Raw genomic sequence first — 21065 nt, forward strand, 5'->3', positions numbered from 1 at the left:
GACCTCATGATTCTCATTTGCTCTGACATGCAAGGTCTTATATAGACAGGTGTGTGGCATTCCTAATCAAGTCCTATCAGTATAATCAAACACAGCTGGACTCAAATGAAGGTGAAGAACCATCTCAAGGATGATCAGAAGAAATGGACAGCACCTAAGTTAAATATATGAGTGTCACAGTAAAGGGTCTGAATACTTAGGACCATGTGATATTTCAGTTTTTCTTTATTAATAAATCTGCAAAAATGTCAACAGTTCTGTGTTTTTCTGTCAATATGGGGTGCTGTGTGTACATTAATGAGGAAAAAAAATGAACTTAAATGATTTTAGCAAATGGCTGCAATATAACAAAGAGTGAAAAATTTGAGGGGGTCTGAATACTTTCCATCCCCACTGTAAAAGCGAGTACACTCCTCACATTTTTGTAAATATTTTATTATATCTTTTCATGTGACAACACTGAAGAAATTACTTTGCTACAATGTCAAGTAGTGAGTGTACATCTTGTATAACAGTGTAAATTTGCTGTCCCCTCAAAATAACTCAACACACAGCCAATAATGTCTAAACCGCTGGCAAAAAGAGTGAGTACACCCCTAAGTGAAAATGTCCAAATTGGGCCCAAAGTGTAAATATTTTGAGTGGCCACCATTATTTACCAGCACTGCCTTAACCCTCTTGGGCATGGAGTTCATCAGAGCTTCAAAGGTTGCCACTGGAGTCCTCTTCCACTTCTCGATGACAACATCATGGATCTGGTGGATGTTAGACACCTTGCGCTCCTCCACCTTCCATTTGAGGATGCCCCACAGATGCTCAATAGGGTTTAGGTCTGGAGACGTGCTTGGCCAGTCCTTCACCTTTACCCACAGCTTCTTTAGCAAGGCAATGGCCATCTTGGAGGTGTGTTTGGGGTCATTATCATGTTGGAATACTGCCCTGCGGCCCAGTCTCCAAAGGGAGGGGATCATGCTCTGTTTCAGTATGTCACAGTACATGTTGGCATTCATGGTTCCCTCCATGAACTGTAGCTCCCCAGTGCTGGTAGCACTCATGCAGCCCCAGACCATGACACTCCCACCACCATGCTTGACGGTAGGCAAGACACACTTGTCTTTGTACTCCTCACCTGGTTGCCACCACACACGCTTGACACCATCTGAACCAAATATGGTTATCTTGGTCTCATCAGACCACAGGACATGGTTCCAGTAATCCATATCCTTAGTCTGCTTGTCTTCAGCAAACTGTTTGCGGGCTTTCTTGTGCATCATCTTTAGAAGAATCTTCCTTCTGGGATGACTGCCATGCAGACCAATTTGATGCAGTGTGTGGCGTATGGTCTGAGCACTGACAGGCTGACCCCCCCCCATCCCTTCAACCTCTGCAGCAATGCTGGCAGCACTCATACGTCTATTTTAAAAAGACAACCTCTGGATAAGTGTCAGGGCTGGCTCAGCCCTTCCTTCTCTGAGCTGGCCGCTCAGCTGTTGGCTAATTGTCATCTCTCATCTCTCTCCACAGTTAACCAGCTGTTGTGTATCTGCTTGTCAGTCCCGCCTACTTAAAGATCTCCAGCTCACTTCATTCCTGCCTTCGCCTTGGTCACATCACAAGAGACTATCTTCTGCGTTCCTGTTTAAACACTGGCTTCGCTGACATCCCTTCTGGCTCCTTATCCTGCTTGCTGTTCCTCTACTTGGATCCCTGACTTCTGGCCTGGCTGACTACATGATGTGGTTATTGAACTCTGGCTTGGCTGATTACCCGAACTGGTTACTGAACTATGGCTTGGCTGACTACTGGATCCGGTTACTGGACTCTGGCTATGCTTTGACTACGCTTACTCTATTTACCTATTTTATTTTTATTAATAAACAATTGTGATTTTACTGTACTTCTGTCTCGGTCATGGTTTCTGACAATATGACGCTGAGCATGTGCACTCTGAATGGAACTTGTCCTGTTAAACCGTGCTGCAGCTCAGTTTTAGGGTCTTGGCAATCTTCTTATAGCCTAGGCCATTTTTATGTAGAGCAACAATTATTTTTTTCAGATCCTCAGAGAGTTTTTTACCATGAGGTGTCATGTTGAACTTCCAGTGACCAGTATGAGTGAGAGCGATAACACCAAATTTAACACACCTGCTCCCCATTCACACCTGAGACCTTGTAACACTAATGAGTCACATGACACCGAGGAGGGAAAATGGCTAATTGGGCCCAATTTGGACATTTTCACTTAGGGGTGTACTCACTTTTGTTGCCAGCGGTTTAGACATTAACGGCTGTGTGTTGAAATATTTTGAGGGGACAGAAAATTTACACTGTTATACAAGCTGTACACTCACTATTTTACAAAGTAGTCATTTCTTCAGTGTTGTCACATGAAAAGATATAATAAAATATTTACAAAAATGTGAGCTGTATACTCACTTTTGTGAGATATTGTATATATAATTTTCAGCTCCTGCCAAACATTGGGCCAAGCAGACAAAAGTTTGGGCATTTGTACAAACACCGAAAAAGCCAGAATTTGATCTGAACCTAGGTTTAGACCAAACCAACTGGATCGCATGTCAAATGAGTTCACACCAAGGGGATCATACTCCAGTTATTTATTCTGATACAACAAAACTTGCTACAAACTCTTCATTAGAAGTGACCATAATTATCACTAGTTACAAGAAAACACATTACAGCATTTACAACAAAGTATCCAAAATATGCAACATTATAATCATTTTGCAGCCATATACAGACTATTTTACTTCACCTCATCTTGAGTGTGTGGATATCCTGTAATCCAGCCAGCCCTTCCACACCACAGTGAATAACCTTACATCCTGCTAGCTGCAAACAGTGTCATACTTCATTATTATGACAGACCATATTGGATTTATATAAATTGTCAATATTGGCTGCTGTGTGGCTCCCATGGTACAAAAATATCAACCGACTGACACCTATATTGTTCATATATACTGTATACTTATATTCATATCTCTGAAACATCCTACCACTATATATATCCAAAACAGCAAAAGCATACAAAAGATTACCTTTCTAAAAACCACTAGTAACTTTAACAACTAGTTTAACTATATCTACTCTAAACATTCTAAATCTTTTAATGGAATGGGTTACCCTATATCAATTATCTTTATTATTGTACTCTGATCCAGGGGTGGGGGGGGGGGGGCAACGGGGCACTTGCTCCCCTGAGAAAACATTACCAACTCCGTCTCCAAGGCCGAGCGCGCCCTGGGAGATGACAGAGCTGCGGTCGGGACAACCCACAGCCATTACAAATTGGCACAGGACTCTTAGCCCCCTGTATCTCCCCCCAGCAGTTTTCCAGCCTCTCTCCTGTAGGCTGCTGCTTGAGTGGGCATGATTCTCCTGGTTTCTGCTGCTTGAGTGGGCAGGATGGGGATGTGCCTGATCCCCAAGATCGCGCCCGCTTGGAAGAGGGAGGTGTGAGCAGCTGAGCAGAGGGATTGAGCGAATGTGCCTGCCTGGAGGTAAAAATCATCTAGCAGTATATTGTGGATTCGTTTACAGGTACCTCTATGCTAAGTCTGCTGAGATACTGCAGCTTAGCATAGAGGTGCTAGCTGACAAATGTGATTGTATCTCCTCTTCATATAGCACAGTGAGAAATTGGGCTCATTAAAGCATTGTGACTCCCCTCTGGTGTGTGCCCTCCAGATCCCTGGTGTGTGCCCTCCCAGCCCCCTGGTTTGTGCCCTTCCGACCCCCCCCAGTGTGTGAGCCGTTCTGACCCCCCTGGTGACACCTAGTCCTTTGCTCTACTGATCCTTGTAAACTGTCCTACATTCTAATGATCTCTGTACACTGCTCTTCATTCCACTGACCCCTGTACATTGTTGTACTGTTGCCCCCTGTCCTCCACCCTACTTACTCCCTATCCTCTGACTTCTGTACACCAACCTACTGACCTCTGTACACTGCACTACATCCTACTGACCTCTGTACACTGCACTACATCCTACTGACATCTGTATGCTGCCCTACCTACTACTGACCTCTGTACACTGCCCTACATCCTACTGACATCTATACGATGCCCTACCTACTACTGACCTCTGTACACTGCACTACCTACTACTGACCTCTGTACACTGCACTACCTACTACTGACCTCTGTACACTGCACTACCTACTACTGACCTCTGTACACCGCTCAACATACTACTGACCTCTGTACACTGCTCAACATACTACTGGCCTCTGTACACTGCTCAACATACTACTGACCTCTGTACACTGCCCTACATACTACTGACCTCTGTACACTGCTCAACATACTACTGACCTCTGTACACTGCTCAACATACTACTGACCTCTGTACACTGCCCTACATACTACTGACTTCTGTACACTGCTCAACATACTACTGACCTCTGTACACTGCTCAACATACTACTGACCTCTGTACACTGCTCAACATACTACTGACTTCTGTACACTGCTCAACATACTACTGACCTCTGTACACTGCTCAACATACTACTGACCTCTGTACACTGCCCCAATGCTGTATCCAAGCCTAGGCCAACAAGGCCCAGGCCTAGGGCAGCACTTTGCAGGGGGGCAGCACAGAAAGAGTCCCTGCCAGCTTGTGCTACACTGTTAGTGTAGCACCAGTCTTATAGGGCGGACTGGGCTGAGAGGCAAGTTAGTCTAGCTCCCCCACAAAGCTTCACTGCTTCCGGTATGCGAGCGGCTGGCATTCCGCAACTGGGGGGGGGGGCGCCGCTTGTAATTCTGACTGTCCTCTCATCCTAGACCTCAAACCTTCCTCACTGTACTTTATGTTTTCTGCTGCACCATTAGCATGGTTATATCTTCTTGGTCCTCTCCATAAAATTATCAGAAATTTGTGCTTAAAGTAGTGCTATAGGCAACACTTTCTTTTTCATTTTTGAAAGCATAAGGGAGGGTTATAGCCCCTGTCAGTTTATTTTTTACCATCCCTGTCCCATTGCAGAGATTTCCCTTCACTTCCTGCCCCATAATCAAACAGGAAGTGAGAGGAAATCTATGCAAGATAAGGGAATGCATTGCCCCCCCCCAGGCCCTCAGAACTAGTGTACCCACTCGAAAATTTCAGGGTGGGTCTTATACAGCAAGGGGTGTGGTGTTGACAGGAAGGGGGTGGGTCATATTTAAATTAGGGGGTGCGCGAGTTTAGTCAGGCCTAGGGCAGCACAAAACCTAAATACACTACTGCACTGCCCTACATACTACTGACATCTGTACACTGCTCTAAATACTGTTGACCTATGTACACTGCCCTACCTACTACTGACATCTGTACACTGCTCTATATACTGTTGACCTCTGTACACTGTATGATACATTAAATTCAGTTCTGTAAGCAACACCTTATTTTCGGGCCTAGCCCCTCCCGAGACTAGACTCTGGATCTGCCCCTGCTCTGATCTGAATATTGCTTATCAGAAAAATCCAAATGCACAGTTTGGATTAGGTTTGTGACAACTAATTCTTGTTAAGCAGTTACATCAACAGTTTTTCATTGTAAGTATCCCTGTCAGTGTGAAATGATTTGCCTCAACCTCTAGCAACATCTTATGCTGAACTGATTGGTCTGTTAAAAAAGCAACTTGAAAAATAACAGACTTACTGGTAGGATCAAGAGGTGAAAATACCTGTATAGAGGAAAACCCCTACATAATGAACATTAACACAGCCACATCATCTAAGAATTGGAAAGTCTCAATATATTACATATATGTTTCTAGGCTTAGATATGCTTTGAGTACATAGGTGACATTTTATAGATACATTGATCTTGTCAAGGCCATTTCTCTTCTGCGTATAGTCTACAGTTTGTTTCACTTTTTATTAACTGCTATTTAAATAATGCAACACACTATGTATATTATTACCCAGCTGGTATGCTGCCAACAATTTGCACATTGTATCGGTGGTCCAGAGATGAAGCAAAGGTTATTCCAGTCGTGAGGAGGACCTGCAGCACAAGAGAAACATTTTTCTTTTGTAAACTTTACTTTAATTCTTGATAAATAAATAAAACATAAAAATCACAATGTGTATTCGTTTTTTAAAAAGTATTTGTTAAGCCTTGATCTTTATATTTTACTCCTATATAACAATTACTTTAATAGTACAACATTTGATTTCGTGTTTCCTTTGAAAACTAAAATTGTTTCAGTTTCTAGCTGTAGCCAGGTTCTTGGCTAGAGACAGAGATTGATTTAGGACACTGTGCTGCAGTGCTGTCTCTACTCCCAATGGACTTTAGATGAATGGGTTAACACTACATCACCTCTATCCACCAGGGGTAGCTGACAAGCAGAAGGAGACTTGATGGTTAACAGCATTGAATCATGGGAGGTCCGGGAAAGAAACTTTACTATGGCAATTAATTGACTATTAGACTATAATTCCCAATGGGAGCTGGGTATAAAGAGAGAGGATTACCTCTTTGCTGCCAGGAGACTGAGGTGTGCACATCAACTTGCTATAATCCTGTGGCCGTGTGCTGAGGACCGGACGGAGTTGATCCAGGCAGATTCCGAAATAAGGTTACATCTGAACAGCGGGACCCCTGTTGCTGTATCTCTGGGCCTAGTGAGAGGGCACTGCTGCCATTAACCTGTTGCTGCTACCTGAGACTGAGGACATAGGAACTGGTCATCTAACTAGCAGAATTATTTACTGCATGCAGACTTTACTGGGTGTGTATTCATGTGCACCACCATAAAGACCAAGCCCCAATGCTAGCTGGCTGAAGAACTAGAGCTAAAGACTGCTTATATAGATAGCTGCTTAAAGTGGAGTTCCACCCACTTTTACAACTCTTCAGCATCCCTCACTAAACTGTGCACTGTAAACGAATTGGATATTTTAAATTTTTTTTTCTCAGCACCTACTGTATATCTGCTGTATTCATTTTTCACTTCCTCCTCCCTGGCCGTGGCCCATCGCATCATTTCCTGTTTGCAATGCCTTCTGGGAAGGGGCGGCAACTTCCTCTGACACTGCCGTTGCTATGGAAACCTGACCTGAAACCTATTACACTGCTTGTGCTGCACTGAGCATGTGCAAGATCTGCAAGGATGAGATCCAGGAAGAAATACAGTCTGGCTTCAGATGCCCACACTTAAGATGGCCACGGCCTGCTGTAAGTTTATAAAATAACAAACTACTGCTATAAACTAACAAAACAGACCTTAGTTTACAGACTAACTTTACTAGAATACATTAAGCTTGTGTAGTATATGGGTATTTTTATTTCAAAAGTATAATTTCGGCTGGAACACCACTTTAACAAGAGCTTTGCCTATTGTCCATAGTAAGAGGAAGGGAGTTTTAAATTTCATTGCACATATAGAATGCACTCTAAAGTGGATATAGCCTAATATTTACAGAATAGTTATTGCAGTATTGATCATCATTCCTGTTACTGTTTACTAAAGCCATTACTTATTATGGATTTTGTAGATTACCGGGTTTACTCTACTTTTGCTGCATAGAACTTCATTCTATGCTGCTATAGCCTAGTGAGCATATTGTCTAGTGAAACTGTAATTGACCTAATCCTTTACTTACACATTTATGTACATACTGCTATTTAATGTAATCCGTGACAATGCAATGGGTCCATTTACCATTAGTTAGTCTGATGTTTGCTTTTTCATACTGAACCTTAGCTGCGTGCAGGGTATGTATATTTGTGCTCCCAGTAGCAGTTTATAAATATAAAACCAGCGCTTAGGACAATCACCCATATTTCAATCATTCAAGCTGTTAAAATCACCTTGTCCGCCTACGGGTTTTAAAAATGGAAATGATATATTCCCAGAGGTCAGAGTTGCCCCTACAAACTCTCAGCCTCATCAGTTTCTGTTTGATAAAATTAAGTATCCTTGTGAATACAATCTTGAATTCACTAATATATCTTCCGTATAATATTCAGAAAAAATAAATGCTCACCAGAAGATTAGACCCTTCATACAAAAAATGGGTCATATCTGGCCTGTGAATAAACACATTACCGACCACCAGGTGTCCCAGTATTCTTATATTTCTTATTTTCTTCCATAAGTATATAAAAACCAAAAGGGCAGTTATAGTAGCAGTAGTATTGGAAAAACCAACACAAAAAAGTGAAAATGTACTCACATAAAAATAAAAAGTACAACTTCCAAAATCCTTAAATACAATGTTGTGCAGCCAATCTTCCTAACAATCCAGTCACCAATGTATCACACCTGCATGCAATGGACTCTCACCAAACAGGGCAACCTATAGATCACATATGGTCATATATAGCATATTGTAGTTGATCCTCCTTTGTCACTGGACTCTCCTTCCTTAAATGATTAAAATACCTCTAAGAAATGTACAAGAAATTTACAAGAACAGCCTCATAGTGTAGTATTATAAAAAGCGCAACTGATTTATTTAAAATATGCTTACATAGGAAAATTGCAGACAATACACTCTGTAGAAACAAAAATGGTGGAAATATCATTTTCAGCCCAACGTGCTGACATCACTTCCCCCTGAAGTGGTAGTTTCGCTATTTTTGTTTAAAATTTGTATTTGTTTTTTTTTGCAATACTACACAATAATTGTACTTTTGGTTTTCAAATACTTATAAGACTACTGGATGAGTACATTGAGAAGAGGAAGAGGGACACCTGGTGGCTATTGATGTATTTAATCACATACATATGACCCATTTTTGTACACTACGACTCACTAACACAGATTTACACAGATTTGCGAACAATATTTGAGAGAAATAGGCCTTTTGTGTACATAGAAAAAGTTGTAGATCTTTGCATTCCGCTCATGATAAATAGGGGCAAACACAAAAGTGTTGTGTTTATAATTTTGCTCAGTGTATGAAGGGTCTGATCATCTAGTGAGCGTCTAAAAGAAATAATAAGGATTTCAAGATGTTTGTTGTATTCACATGGACATTTAATATTATTAAACATATATCGATGAGGTTGAGTTAGTGGGGGCAACTCTGAGCAGTGGGAACATACTGTATAATTTGCTCCCAGTAGCACTGCAGTACCTATTTGCTTAACCTGGTGTAGGGGGGGGGTGATGTTGTTCTAAGAGTTAGAGCAGAAGAACAGAGAACCCAAGCAGCTCCTGCAGGAGTAGCTCTACATACTTACTAGTTTTCAGTGTTTTTTGTTTATTGGGTCTTTTGTCTACACTACAGAGAAATAGCAGGAGAAGCTATTTTTCCCCAAGCTTTTATAAAGTGGACCTCCCAACATTTTTTTGGTTTGGAAAAAGTAGGGCAGGGATAGAGCAGGTTAGTTTTTACTGATGTCAACACTGGAAGATCCCCCCTCTTTTACTGCCACAAGGGTGGAAAATGAAGATATTTTTCTTCAACTGAGACACAGACTAAAAACTGACAGAGGTTCCAATCTCCCCCCTCTCTCTGCTTAATCAGTACAGAAATTAGGGGGTAAGGTTTCCTAACAGAGTCTCAGGCAGTAATAAAAACCTAACAGAGATTCCACTCTATCCAAGAAAAAATACTTTGTTGAGTTCCAGTTTAATGATTACACAAAGAGTGTGATTCTGTATTATCCCACGGCAAACACAATCCAAATTAATCTTTCAGAGGATTAGAGATGATATAATAATGTAAACTGTATTCCTGATACTGCTGAGATACTTCACCACTCTTCAATGCCTTTAAAGCAAATTTCTGGAGACCCAACTGTGTTTAAGCTTTATGGCACTCCGACCCTACAGGTAGAGCTGTAATATCATATTTCACCAGATGGGGGTGCTACAGATATGCAAAAAGGACATTTCTGTTGTTTGCCCTGGTAAAAATGGAGAACTCTGGAAGGAGAGTCCTCTTTGTTACTAGGTTCGAAGGACCATCTTACTTTTACAATTTGCCAATTGAATGGTGTGCATACTGTAAATTTAAAAGGTCTATAGCAGGGGTTTCCAAACTATGGCCCTCCAGTTGTTCAGGAACTACAATTCCCAACATGCCTAGTCATGTCTGTGAATGTCAGAGTTTTACAATGCCTCATGGGACGTGTAGTTTCGCAACAGCTGGAAGGCCATAGTTTGGAGATCCCCGGTCTATAGGACAGAACAGGGTAGGATGCTATGCCTTTGCTCCTTTTTTTGTATTGTAATAGTTATGCAGCAGTAATTTGGTATGCTTATGATATACTGTATGTGCCTTTATTGAGCATATCTAGCTCTGATTATCAGTTAAACTTTTTAACTTAGACTGCAGTTGTGATAGTTTCCTCTGTCTTTATCCCTCTGCATTTGTTTTTGCTAAAGACAGTTTAGATGAGTGTGGAATGTTTTTCCTTCTTTCTAGTAAGAAATGTGAAAGTAGGTGAAAGGCAATGGAATGCAATCCTGTAGACTATATCACTCTGGAAATAGTAGCCAATAGTATGTTTTCTTTAGCATAATGCAATATTTTAAGTACCAGAAATCTTGATTGGGAGACTAGGGGAATATAAAACAAGAATGGTTGCATCTCAATATTCAGTAGCTATGAGCTGTGTTCAAAGCATCCTTTAAGAATAAACAACTCTGTAATCAATATTTATACTATAGGCAAAGTTTGGATTCATAAATACTGTATATCACAATCAAATCTCCATTTTAAATAGAATTCCAATTTAAATAAGCAAGATTTCACGTAAAATAAAAAAATCACAAAACGTTTTTGGTGGCCACCACAATTGGGGTCAAACTAGAAATTATACTTCTTACAAGAGGAAAAATATATTTTTTTATTTATGAAAGCAGAAAACCCAAAGATCATATTTAAAGCCCTGAAAACAGCATACATGACAAAAAATCTAAAGGCTGTTTCAATTACTTCATATAAACCCACATTCATAGCTGACACAGATACTGTATTAATTAGTCCTTCATTTACTCATATGAGAAATCTTACTCTTATATCTCCTAGAATGTATCTTCCAAACATGAGTCTTCCAGGATTTTACAGGTTGCCAGTAAACTCTCAAGATTTATATTACCACACAACTTACCATGATGATTTCCCCGGGAATAGGTGTCCTTAGTTTAGTACGAAAGCGGGCATTGAGCTCTTTGATAGGAATCAGAACCATCAAGCAGAGAATGGATATAACCAGCTCGGCTATATTGGTCATATGTACAGCTCTAAAGACAGATGCCAATGTCTACACAAGAAAAAGGAAAAAATGATATACATTTTCTTTTCCAATATCTATGAATAAGTTTGCAGTATATCTATGATATCATAAATTACGTAATGTTTAAAAAAAGTCACAAACTGAACATTTCAAAATAAGGCAAGAAATGAAAATTTCACTAGCAAAAATAGAATGTACAGAATACATAGGAAATCGCACTATGGCCCAAAAACTACCAGAGCTCATTGCCCATCTCTCTGAAAGCTGATACATTATCTTGTGGTGTAAGCACCTTGACTTTTACATTTAGATGTTTACAATAGGTTTACTTTATGCGGAAAGTAATTAATACACATTTCTATTTAAATCAATCACTTCCTTTTCCAAAATAATTTTTAAGCCAGCACTGTTTTTTTTTTTTTTTTGCAGCCAACTTTATATCCCAGATGCTGAGCTACTGGTTATAAAATAGAGTCTGCATTTGAAAAATAAAGTCCTATGGTAATCCCAAGAAAATAAATAGAAATTCACACCACCAGCAATCCACTACATCCTCCCCCTTCTCCTATTTGCCAGGTCAGGGTATTTATAGTTTCCCAAATACTTCCATTTTAAAGTATATGTGTAGCCCAAAAATATTTTCACAATCAGATGGAGCAGAGAAGGCTTACAACTCCTGTTGAGTATTTAAAGCTATCCAGAGTCCATTACAGAAATGTATGTTTCGTACTTCCTGTCCTGACAATAGTTTTATTAGACAGGTAATTAGGGAAAATCTGCAACAGGGACACAGACACAACAAATATCTGATAGGGGTTTTTGGCTTCGCTAATACAAGTCAATTTTTTTGTTTTCTTTTCATTCAGCCAGAGGGATGCACAAAAAAAAATTTCTCCATTCACAAAAAGAAGGTGAATGATGGAATCCACTGCAGTCTGATAGCAAACCCTCCGCTGTTATGCCCTGTACACACGGTCGGACTTTGTTCGGACATTCCGACAACAAAATCCTAGGATTTTTTCCGACGGATGTTGGCTCAAATTTGCTTTGCCTACACACGGTCACACAAAGTTGTCGGAAAATCCGATCGTTCTGAACGCGGTGACGTAAAACACGTACGTCGGGACTATAAACGGGGCAGTAGCCAATAGCTTTCGTCTCTTTATTTATTCTGAGCATGCGTGGCACTTTGTGCTTCGGATTTGTGTACACACGATCGGAATTTCCGACAACGGATTTTGTTGTTGGAAAATTTTATCTCCTGCTCTCCAACTTTGTGTGTCGGAAAATCCGATGGAAAATGTCCGATAGAGCCCACACACGGTCGGAATTTCCGACAACACGCTCCGATCGGACATTTTCCATCGGAAAATCCGACCGTGTGTACGGGGCATTAGAATACACTGATTAGCTGATTGACTGTAGCCGCTAATGGATATTTCCAGCATGTTCCTTCAACAGTAATTGAGCATTGTTCATTAAAATGTTGTCATTAGGGCACGAAGCGTGGGTAAATCCTTTCAACAGAGCTTTGGATAAGCCTCACCGGGGTTCTAACTCTTCCCTGCATACCCCTGGCTTTGGCTGGGCATACACTAACTCTTCACATACATAGAACGTATAAGAACAATCTTGATTTAAATCATAAAACAAGATTGGTATAACTTTTAACATTCGGCGATCAGCTGTTCAGTTAAAGTGAACTGGGTAGATCTACAAACATCAGAGCTAGAGCAATAATTCTAGGGTCATAATTAATGGTTAACTCTAAACTGACAACCTGCAAAGGCTTTTAAAGTGTCACCTATGAAACATTTTAGGTTCTGTAGCTTGTCGCCATTATATTTTACTGAAAAATTGTTTATTATAGTTTATTATATTGTGTGCACTAAAATTTATTTTAGTGTATTTTTCCTGAAAAATTGCATTTGAGAAAGGGCTGGTTAAATATTTTGCCACATAAAAAATTGCAAAAACGACCATTTTATTTCCCAGTGCTTTCAGGACATACAGTATTTAATATTTGGAGGTCCTAAGTAATTTTCTAGCAAAAAATGCTGATTTTACCAGGTGTGTGAAAAAATTAAAAACTGTCTCAGTAACAGTAATGTTACTGACAGTAATGCCGTGTAAAAATAAAATAGAATAGAAAAAATACCACGCTAGATTGTATATAGGAGCAGCAACAAGAAACCATCTAATATCTCTATGGTGAAAAAACCTCAATAAATAAATAAAGTTGCGCTAATAACAAATATGATACTCCAATGGAAGATCGTGAGTGGTATGTATACACAAATGTAACTAAAGTGCATAAATACAATGTGATGAGCAGTGAATCATGAACATATAAACATGAAAAAATGCATCCACATCACAAAGTGCAATGAACCAAACATAAAACAATGTCCACAATGAGGTGCAAATGTAGCATGAATGGATATGTGCACAGATGGATGTGTTCGACAGTAGGAGACGATACAGGTGAGATGCAAGGGTCCCTGTCCCCACTTCCCAGGAGCGTGGATGATGGAAAGATGGATCACAGTGTCGAGGTGGCAATCTGTATGTGAGAACCCTTACAAGAAAAGGTGGACCCCCTCTAGCGCAGGGTCATTTAAGCAGACAGATTACCCTCTGTGGGGGACTGTTGGAACGTCTGGTGTCTGGTGTCTCCAATCTCCTGTTCGCTTCGGATGATGGGTAGAGGCGTTACACAGGGATATGGAATAAACCCGATACAATAACTTCTCTGACTCTGAAATGAAACACACTCAGGCTCCAGGCCACAAGTGGAAAAACGAGAAGGAAAGGGACGTTAATCATGTAGTAAAATCGAAATCGCTTTATTAATAAAAAAATGCGGATAACCCGCAAATGACATATACAAACGAATAGTAAAAAGCCGGCTAGACAAATGAAAAAACAAATCACCCGCGTGCCGGGGTCACATGAGGCGTAATGGCGTCAGCACAACGCATCGCCCTGTATGTTTCGCCATACCTTGCGTCTTTCTGGGGCCTTTTACTATTCATTTGTATACGTCATTTGCGGGTTATCTGCATGTTTTTTATTAATAAAGCGTTTTCGATTTTACTACACGATTAGCGTCCCTTTCCTTCTCGTTTTTCCACTCATGGCCTGGAGCCCGAGTGTGTTTCATTTCAGAGTCAGAGAAGTTATTGTATCGGGTTTATTCCGTATCCCTGTGTAACGCATCTACCCATCATCCGAAGCGAACAGGAGATCGGAGACACCAGACACCAGACGTTCCAACAGTCCCCCACAGAGGGTAATCTGTCTGCTTAAATGACCCTGCGCTAGAGGGGGTCCACCTTTTCTGGTAAGGGTTCTCATATACAGATTGCCACCTCGACACTGTGATCCATCTTTCCATCATCCACGCTCCAGGGAAGTGGGGACAGGGAATCTTGCATCTCACCTGTATCGTCTTCTACTGTCGAACACATCCATCTGTGCACATATCCATTTATGCTACATTTGCACCTCATTGTGGACATTGTTTTATGTTTGGTTCATTGCACTTTGTGATGTGGATGCATTTTTTCATGTTTATATGTTCATGATTCACTGCTCATCACATTGTATTTATGCACTTTAGTTACATTTGTGTATACATACCACTCACGATCTTTCATTGGAATATCATATTTGTTATTATCGCAACTTTATTTATTTATGGAGTAATGCTGCGTACACACGAGTGGAATGTCCGACAGAAAAAGTCCGACGGGAGCTTTTCATCGTATATTCCAATCGTGTGTATGCCCCATCGGACTTTTTACGTTGAAAATTCTGACGGACCTAGAAAGAAAACATGTTCTAAATTTTTCCGACAGAACCAATTCCTATCATGAAAACCGCTCATCTGTATGCTGTATGTTCGGACGTACCAAAAACGACGCATGCTCTGAAGCAAGTACGAGACGGAAGATATTGGCTACTGGCTATTGAACTTCCGTTTTCTAGTCCCGTCGTAAGTGTTGTACGTCACCGCGTTCTGGATGGTTGGAATTTGGTGTGACCGTGTGTATGCAAGACAGCTTGAGCGGAATTCCGTCGGAACTCCGTCGGAAAAACTTTCAGAGTTTATTCCGATGGGAAAACCGGTCGTGTGTACAGGGCAGGACTACTTTGACCTTTTTTTTTAATATAAAAAGTTTTCAAAACCCTGTGGGGTTCTTTATTTGCTCACTGACATAATTACATAAGGAGCCACCTTTGGTCACATAAATAGGGAAAACCCACAGGCAGGAGCCCATGCACAGGCTTGGTGTGGGTGAGACTTATTTCAGAGGAAAGGAGAAGCAAATACTTGGTAGATTAAGAACTATTGGTAGACATTTGGATTTTTACAAGTCTGACCCATATGAATCATGATTTACACAGACATTTAGCTTGTCACTAGCAGTTAACAGTTTAGATACTATTATTATAGTATAATAGTATAGTATAGTATAGTATAGTATAGTATAGTATAGTATAGTATAGTATATGCATATGTAATCAAAAGAAATACATCTGCTTTACCCCAGTTCGATTTGTTCCTTAAAAATTCCAGCTGCAATTGTTTCAGACTGTGGTTGTATGTGCTGTCACAAGACTCTTGGCTTACCTTGAAAATGGTGAAATGTCCAGTGTGACGTGGAAGAGGGAGCCCCATCATGTTTTGTATCTGAGAGATGGTCACATGGAACGCAGCAGCATTGGTAAAAGCTTTTACTATGGGCTCAGACAAGTACGTGCTGAGAAAGCCAAGCTGTAGGACAAACATGATCACCTGGAAAGATTATACCAAAATTGATGAACACTATTGAATTAGAATTACTTAACATCTCTCATATCTTCATCTACTGTATATTGGACATCTACGACAGCCTATACTAAACAGTATAGTTAGAATATAATTCAAAACAAGAGGGTTAGGACTGTGCTGCTTGTGAGCGCTTGCAATCTAAAGGGAAGGGCAAGTGATACAAAAGGTATTAACTGTGGGAGAATGAGCTGTTTGGGAAAGTAAAATGCAGTTGATAGGTAGAGGCGGGGTAGGCTTCCCTGAAGAGATGAGTTTTCAGGGATTGCCTAAAGGCAGATCCCTGTAGAGGGAGTTCCAGAATATGGGACAGGCTCTGGAGAAGTCCCAGAGGTGAGGCTAGGAGGAGGTGATGAGGGAGCTAAATATATAAACTTCCAACTTAAAAAAGTCAAAATTTCTATGTTCTTTAAAGACATAGAAAAGACACAAACATTCTATGAGTTTAATTTGCAGAAATTAACTAGAGTTTTACCTTTTTTCTTTGTTTTGTATTTTATTTCTAGATTGGAGTATGGTTTAAACTTCTGTCAGTCTTCATCTTCTTCCCATTTGGTAGATTTACCTAATTTTCAACTCAAGTGGTGGTTATGGAAAAGTAAAGGGGAATCCCTTCTTAGACACAAGAACAGGTGTCACCATTGAAAGATTTCCCCTTCCACAATGACAACTGATTCTCATCCTTTTCTTGTCTGAAGATATTGGTCTCAAATTTAGAGGATTACTTTTCAAATGCCAGGGACGCAGACATCACTAACAATCTAACAGGGGTTTCAATATTTTTCAACTAGTTTTGCAGCCATTTGTGTGGTAGATATATGTACGACTGCGACAGATTCATCATTGACACCATTTCATTTAAAGAATTGTTTTAGTATAGAGTGGTAAGGGGTTAGAATCTTCTCAGTTGTTATTGCTGTCTGTGTCCTTGGTGTGGAGAATCACTCTTTTTCTTTGTGCTTGTGGCCAATGTCAATGGGATTTAAAGTGCAAACAAATCCAAAATTTTAGGAGGAATAGAAGGGAAATCTTCAAATTGGGCCACTTCAGTGACAATAGAAGGGAAATCCTCAAATTGGGCCACTCCAGTGACAGTTCTCCAATTTTATGTCTATAGAACAGAAAAGAAAGGGAAATCTCCCCTACTGCATCCAAAATGAAAACATTTAATTTAAATATAATTTAATATGGTGGTATTGCTGTGACTTGTGTTTGAGACTGGGTTCACACTATTGCGAATTGGATACACGTTTCACCGCACCCAATTCGCATGTCAGGAGGTTGTGACCAGTTGCGATGGAGCCGGTTCACACATCTTGGGAGCAGCTCCAGAGCGAATTGCACAGGAGTCCTGTGCATCTTATGGTCCATTTCAGGTCGGAATTCAGCAAAAATTCAGACCGAAATCGGACCTGAAGCGTTGAACAGAGACGCACCGGACCCCTGCTGTGAGCCGTTCCGTACAGTAGTGTGAACCAAGCCTGAGTGTTTGGTCAGGGAATAGGGAAGGATTATAAATTTGTGATCATATAGAATATCTGTGTCATACAATATGTCACCACCCCATTTTGTCCTACCCTGCACTGATTTTGCTAACATGGCGTGGCCCCTAATTCATTTAGCTGCAATACCACATAAGGCATCCTAAAGTGTGCTTAAGTCATGCAAAAGGTTGATATCATTGCATGTTGTTTTAGTATATCTTGGGTGCCCATTGCAGCTTGAAGAATCAATGGGCAATGGGCTGTTGCCCTTATTGCACTACATAATAGAATTTGGAAGGCCATGAGCTGTTATAATCATACTCACAGTACATTTACTAGTGCCAACAAAGTATAGCACCCTCTTAGCTAGGTTGCTAAAAGTTGAGAAAAATGATGTTTTTGGCTCCCCTGTAGCAGTGGAGCAAAGTTCAATTGCTTTTGGCTGTTTTGGGTTCTGCTGGTTGTGGGTTTAAGCACTTTCCCCTGATTTCTGGTAGGTTCCAGAACTTGGTGGGTGGAAGAAAGTAGTCCCTCACTTGCATATTCATACAGCCTTAGCCAATCCCTGGCAGGGATAAATAGGGTGAGGCCTGGAACAGCAGAGTTCTTGTCCTGTGGGAGAAGACCCAGCCTGAGGGCTGTGGCCCTCTGGGGCTGATAGCTGCAGTTTAGAATAGGCCATCTGGATCCCAGCTCCAGCAAAAGCTAGGGGACCCACGTCCAGAGTTCCTGAGATCAGTTGCAGGAGGTCCACAGAGGATCTGACCTAGAGGCACACAGTACAGAGGCTAGCTGGTACTGCAAGAAAGCATTCAAGTACTCAGGGCACAGTGAGTACAAGCCTAAAAGATCCCAGAGACTGTCTTTGCTAACTTTTGGGAGAGCTCATTCCAGTTTGCTGGCTCTGGTTTTATATTCACAATGGAGTTCCCCTGAGCTGTAGTTTACTGGTCACTGACTTAGAGAGGATGGCTGCACACTGAAGAGACAGTACAGTTAGAAGTGTCCTCTGCTATCTTTTTCTGCTAAGTTTGGAGTATCCCAGTGTTTACCCTGCACCCTACCCAAGTTAAATCAGCATTAAACTGCAAAAAAATACATGCACGCCCTACTTCTTGAATTATGAGTCTGTGAACTGCTGTGTGCCTGGCTGCCATGTGCCTCATAGAAAATGGAACCTGGTATAAATTAGCCAGCCCAGTCTGGGGTCTGTGCTACAAAAGGGATACTATTAATACATTCTCACACATACCCCTAATACAGTAAATATGCTAGTATCCCACTACAGATAATCAGTCAGGAGTGAAATGTGTGTTTACCATGATAAGTCCCATGAGAAAGGCTATAGCAGCTGCCATGCCTATTCTCTGAGCATAGATCTCCAACTGTTCCTCCCCAGTGAGGTTTCTATCCAAAGGATTCTGGACAAGATGTTCATCAATAACTGAGCCAGTCATCAGGCTTAGCACAGCAAATGTACCTGGAAAATAAAGCATTATTTTATTTATCACACCATTGGATTCTCTTTAGTAGCTGACGTCAGGGGGAGACATTAGGCAATCCTTCCCCAAAATGAATGATGTACCCTTCCAGGATCCTTCATATACCATTTCCTTCTATTTCATGGGCTTTGTCAATTAAAATTCCATTGCCCATCTTCTGTTTGGTAGCAGCTCTGTCTTCTTTTGTTACGAGTGTCTACTCATTTTCATGTATTATCCCAGCACAACTTTCCCAAAAGACTCCAAAAATAAAGTTGTATCTGAGCTGTACTGTTAGCAGGTTTTACAAATGACAACTATTGGGTATAACTACATTGTAAAACTCTAGAATAAAATTCAGTGTTTGTCCCTGTGCAGCTTTTAATTAGGCCACAAATTTAAATATTCCTCTACAAAATGTTCCATTTTAAATTTCCCAATGAGATATTGTACTTTTATAAATCCTAGAACCCCTTTTAGAACACAGCATCTGTCTGTATGTTTGCAGTTTTATTTGCCAGTTTTTCAGTATAACAAAAAAATCTAATTGAAACTAGGTAGATTTCCCACACCAAGGGTTAGAATCACAGACCAAAAGATATGAAATTATTTCACACCTTGGAATGTGTTATTTGACTAATATATTTGGTAGACTTACCCGTAGAAACATGATGTCCAGTCCCAAGTAACATGTAGAGGACAACAGGAAAGAAAGATGTGTAGAGTCCATAAACTGGAGCCACTGAAGTTAGTAACGCGAAGGCCATCCCTAGTGCAAATAAATAATATGAATTTAGGTTTGCTTGAAATTTAGTTCAGCCGTCTTTTTTTATTGATATTTTTTGGTATGCAAAATAGATCACAATATGTAATTCCAAGAACAATTTGTTAGACAGATGTGTGCATGTCATTTTAACATTTACAATGGATACAATCATTTTAAGTACTCAAAGTATTCTCTTGTTTTTTATTTCCTGTCTATAATATCATATTGTGCTTTTAGAGGTACTTCTACATGACACAAGAATTTTTTTGATATGTAAATAAAAGTTTTTTGTTTTTTTTTATTTTGCTTTCTGTCTCACACTGGGGACATGTTCCTTTATTTCCTTTTCTGAAGACACAGTAGCAAGTGTCACTGAAATAGGTATCCTCATTGGAAGATTTTTCCCCATCAGCTTCTGTCCTAGTGATAATGGCTTCCATGACAAAAATTGAGACTGAGTCTCCCCAGCATGGATACAAAAAGAAACAAAAACCCAAACACTTCTCCACTCAATTATCTAATAAAAAAAACCAAAGGTTTTGGCTTTAGATATATTTGTATCAATCTAAATCTATGAAATGACAATCCTTCCTTACCCATAAATAAATATGACAAAAATCGGTCACAGAAAAGCATGTTGGTAGCACAGCATAAGTGCACAGGACTCCAATTGCATTAGTCTACCCCATTGCACCATATTGGCAGTGTGGTGGTTTGAGAACTCCTTTCGCTTACCCATTAGCAAATACAGAAGAGGTATTCCCAAAGACACCCAATGTAGTCAGTTGCAGTGTGGTGAAGAAGTCCTTGCACTGTTTTTAGCAGGTTTTCACATTATAGAGACCCATAGGAATAAACTGTAATGCATATTAAGCCACATGGGCAAAAACATTCATGCAAAAATACTGCATGGTGGTGAGGTGTCAGCAGCGGTGGTGATTGTGGTACCCACAGCAATTCTGGGGGTGGAAAAAGCAAGGGCAGTCAAAAAGCATTTGACCTACTTTTACTTATTTATATATTTTGTCTGGGTCTGACTTTGTGTCAGGTGGTGATGATCATGATGATATAGAAAAGTGTAGCACATGGGAACTGGCTCAGGAGGACAAGGAGAGAACATGAGAAAAGAAGAGTGGTAAAGCTGAAAAAGCTGAAACAACAAAAAAAGACAAAATTACCATAAGGCAGAAGTTTCTCTAATTTGTCAAGTCTGTTGATGTGAGTTCATAGGTGGCAATTGCTCAATAATGTTTCTATCATCATGTATAACATATGTAGTCAGGAGCT

The 21065-nt window shown here is 40.3% G+C and overlaps 1 protein-coding gene across 1 annotated transcript in view; it reads right to left on the reverse strand.

Annotated features, from left to right (window-relative positions):
• Window positions 1-21065, reverse strand: part of LOC141127391 (solute carrier family 26 member 10-like) — a 118779-nt gene that overhangs the window by 72566 nt on the left and 25148 nt on the right. The window contains exons 2-6 of the mRNA XM_073613760.1: window positions 19671-19781; window positions 18851-19011; window positions 15850-16014; window positions 11088-11240; window positions 5937-6019 (exon numbers count right to left, since the gene is read on the reverse strand). Coding sequence (XP_073469861.1) covers window positions 5937-6019; window positions 11088-11240; window positions 15850-16014; window positions 18851-19011; window positions 19671-19781 — 673 coding nt within the window. The remainder of the gene's footprint in view (window positions 1-5936; window positions 6020-11087; window positions 11241-15849; window positions 16015-18850; window positions 19012-19670; window positions 19782-21065) is intronic.

This window comes from Aquarana catesbeiana, linkage group LG02 (assembly GCF_042186555.1).
Source record: "Aquarana catesbeiana isolate 2022-GZ linkage group LG02, ASM4218655v1, whole genome shotgun sequence".
NCBI lineage: Eukaryota > Metazoa > Chordata > Amphibia > Anura > Ranidae > Aquarana > Aquarana catesbeiana.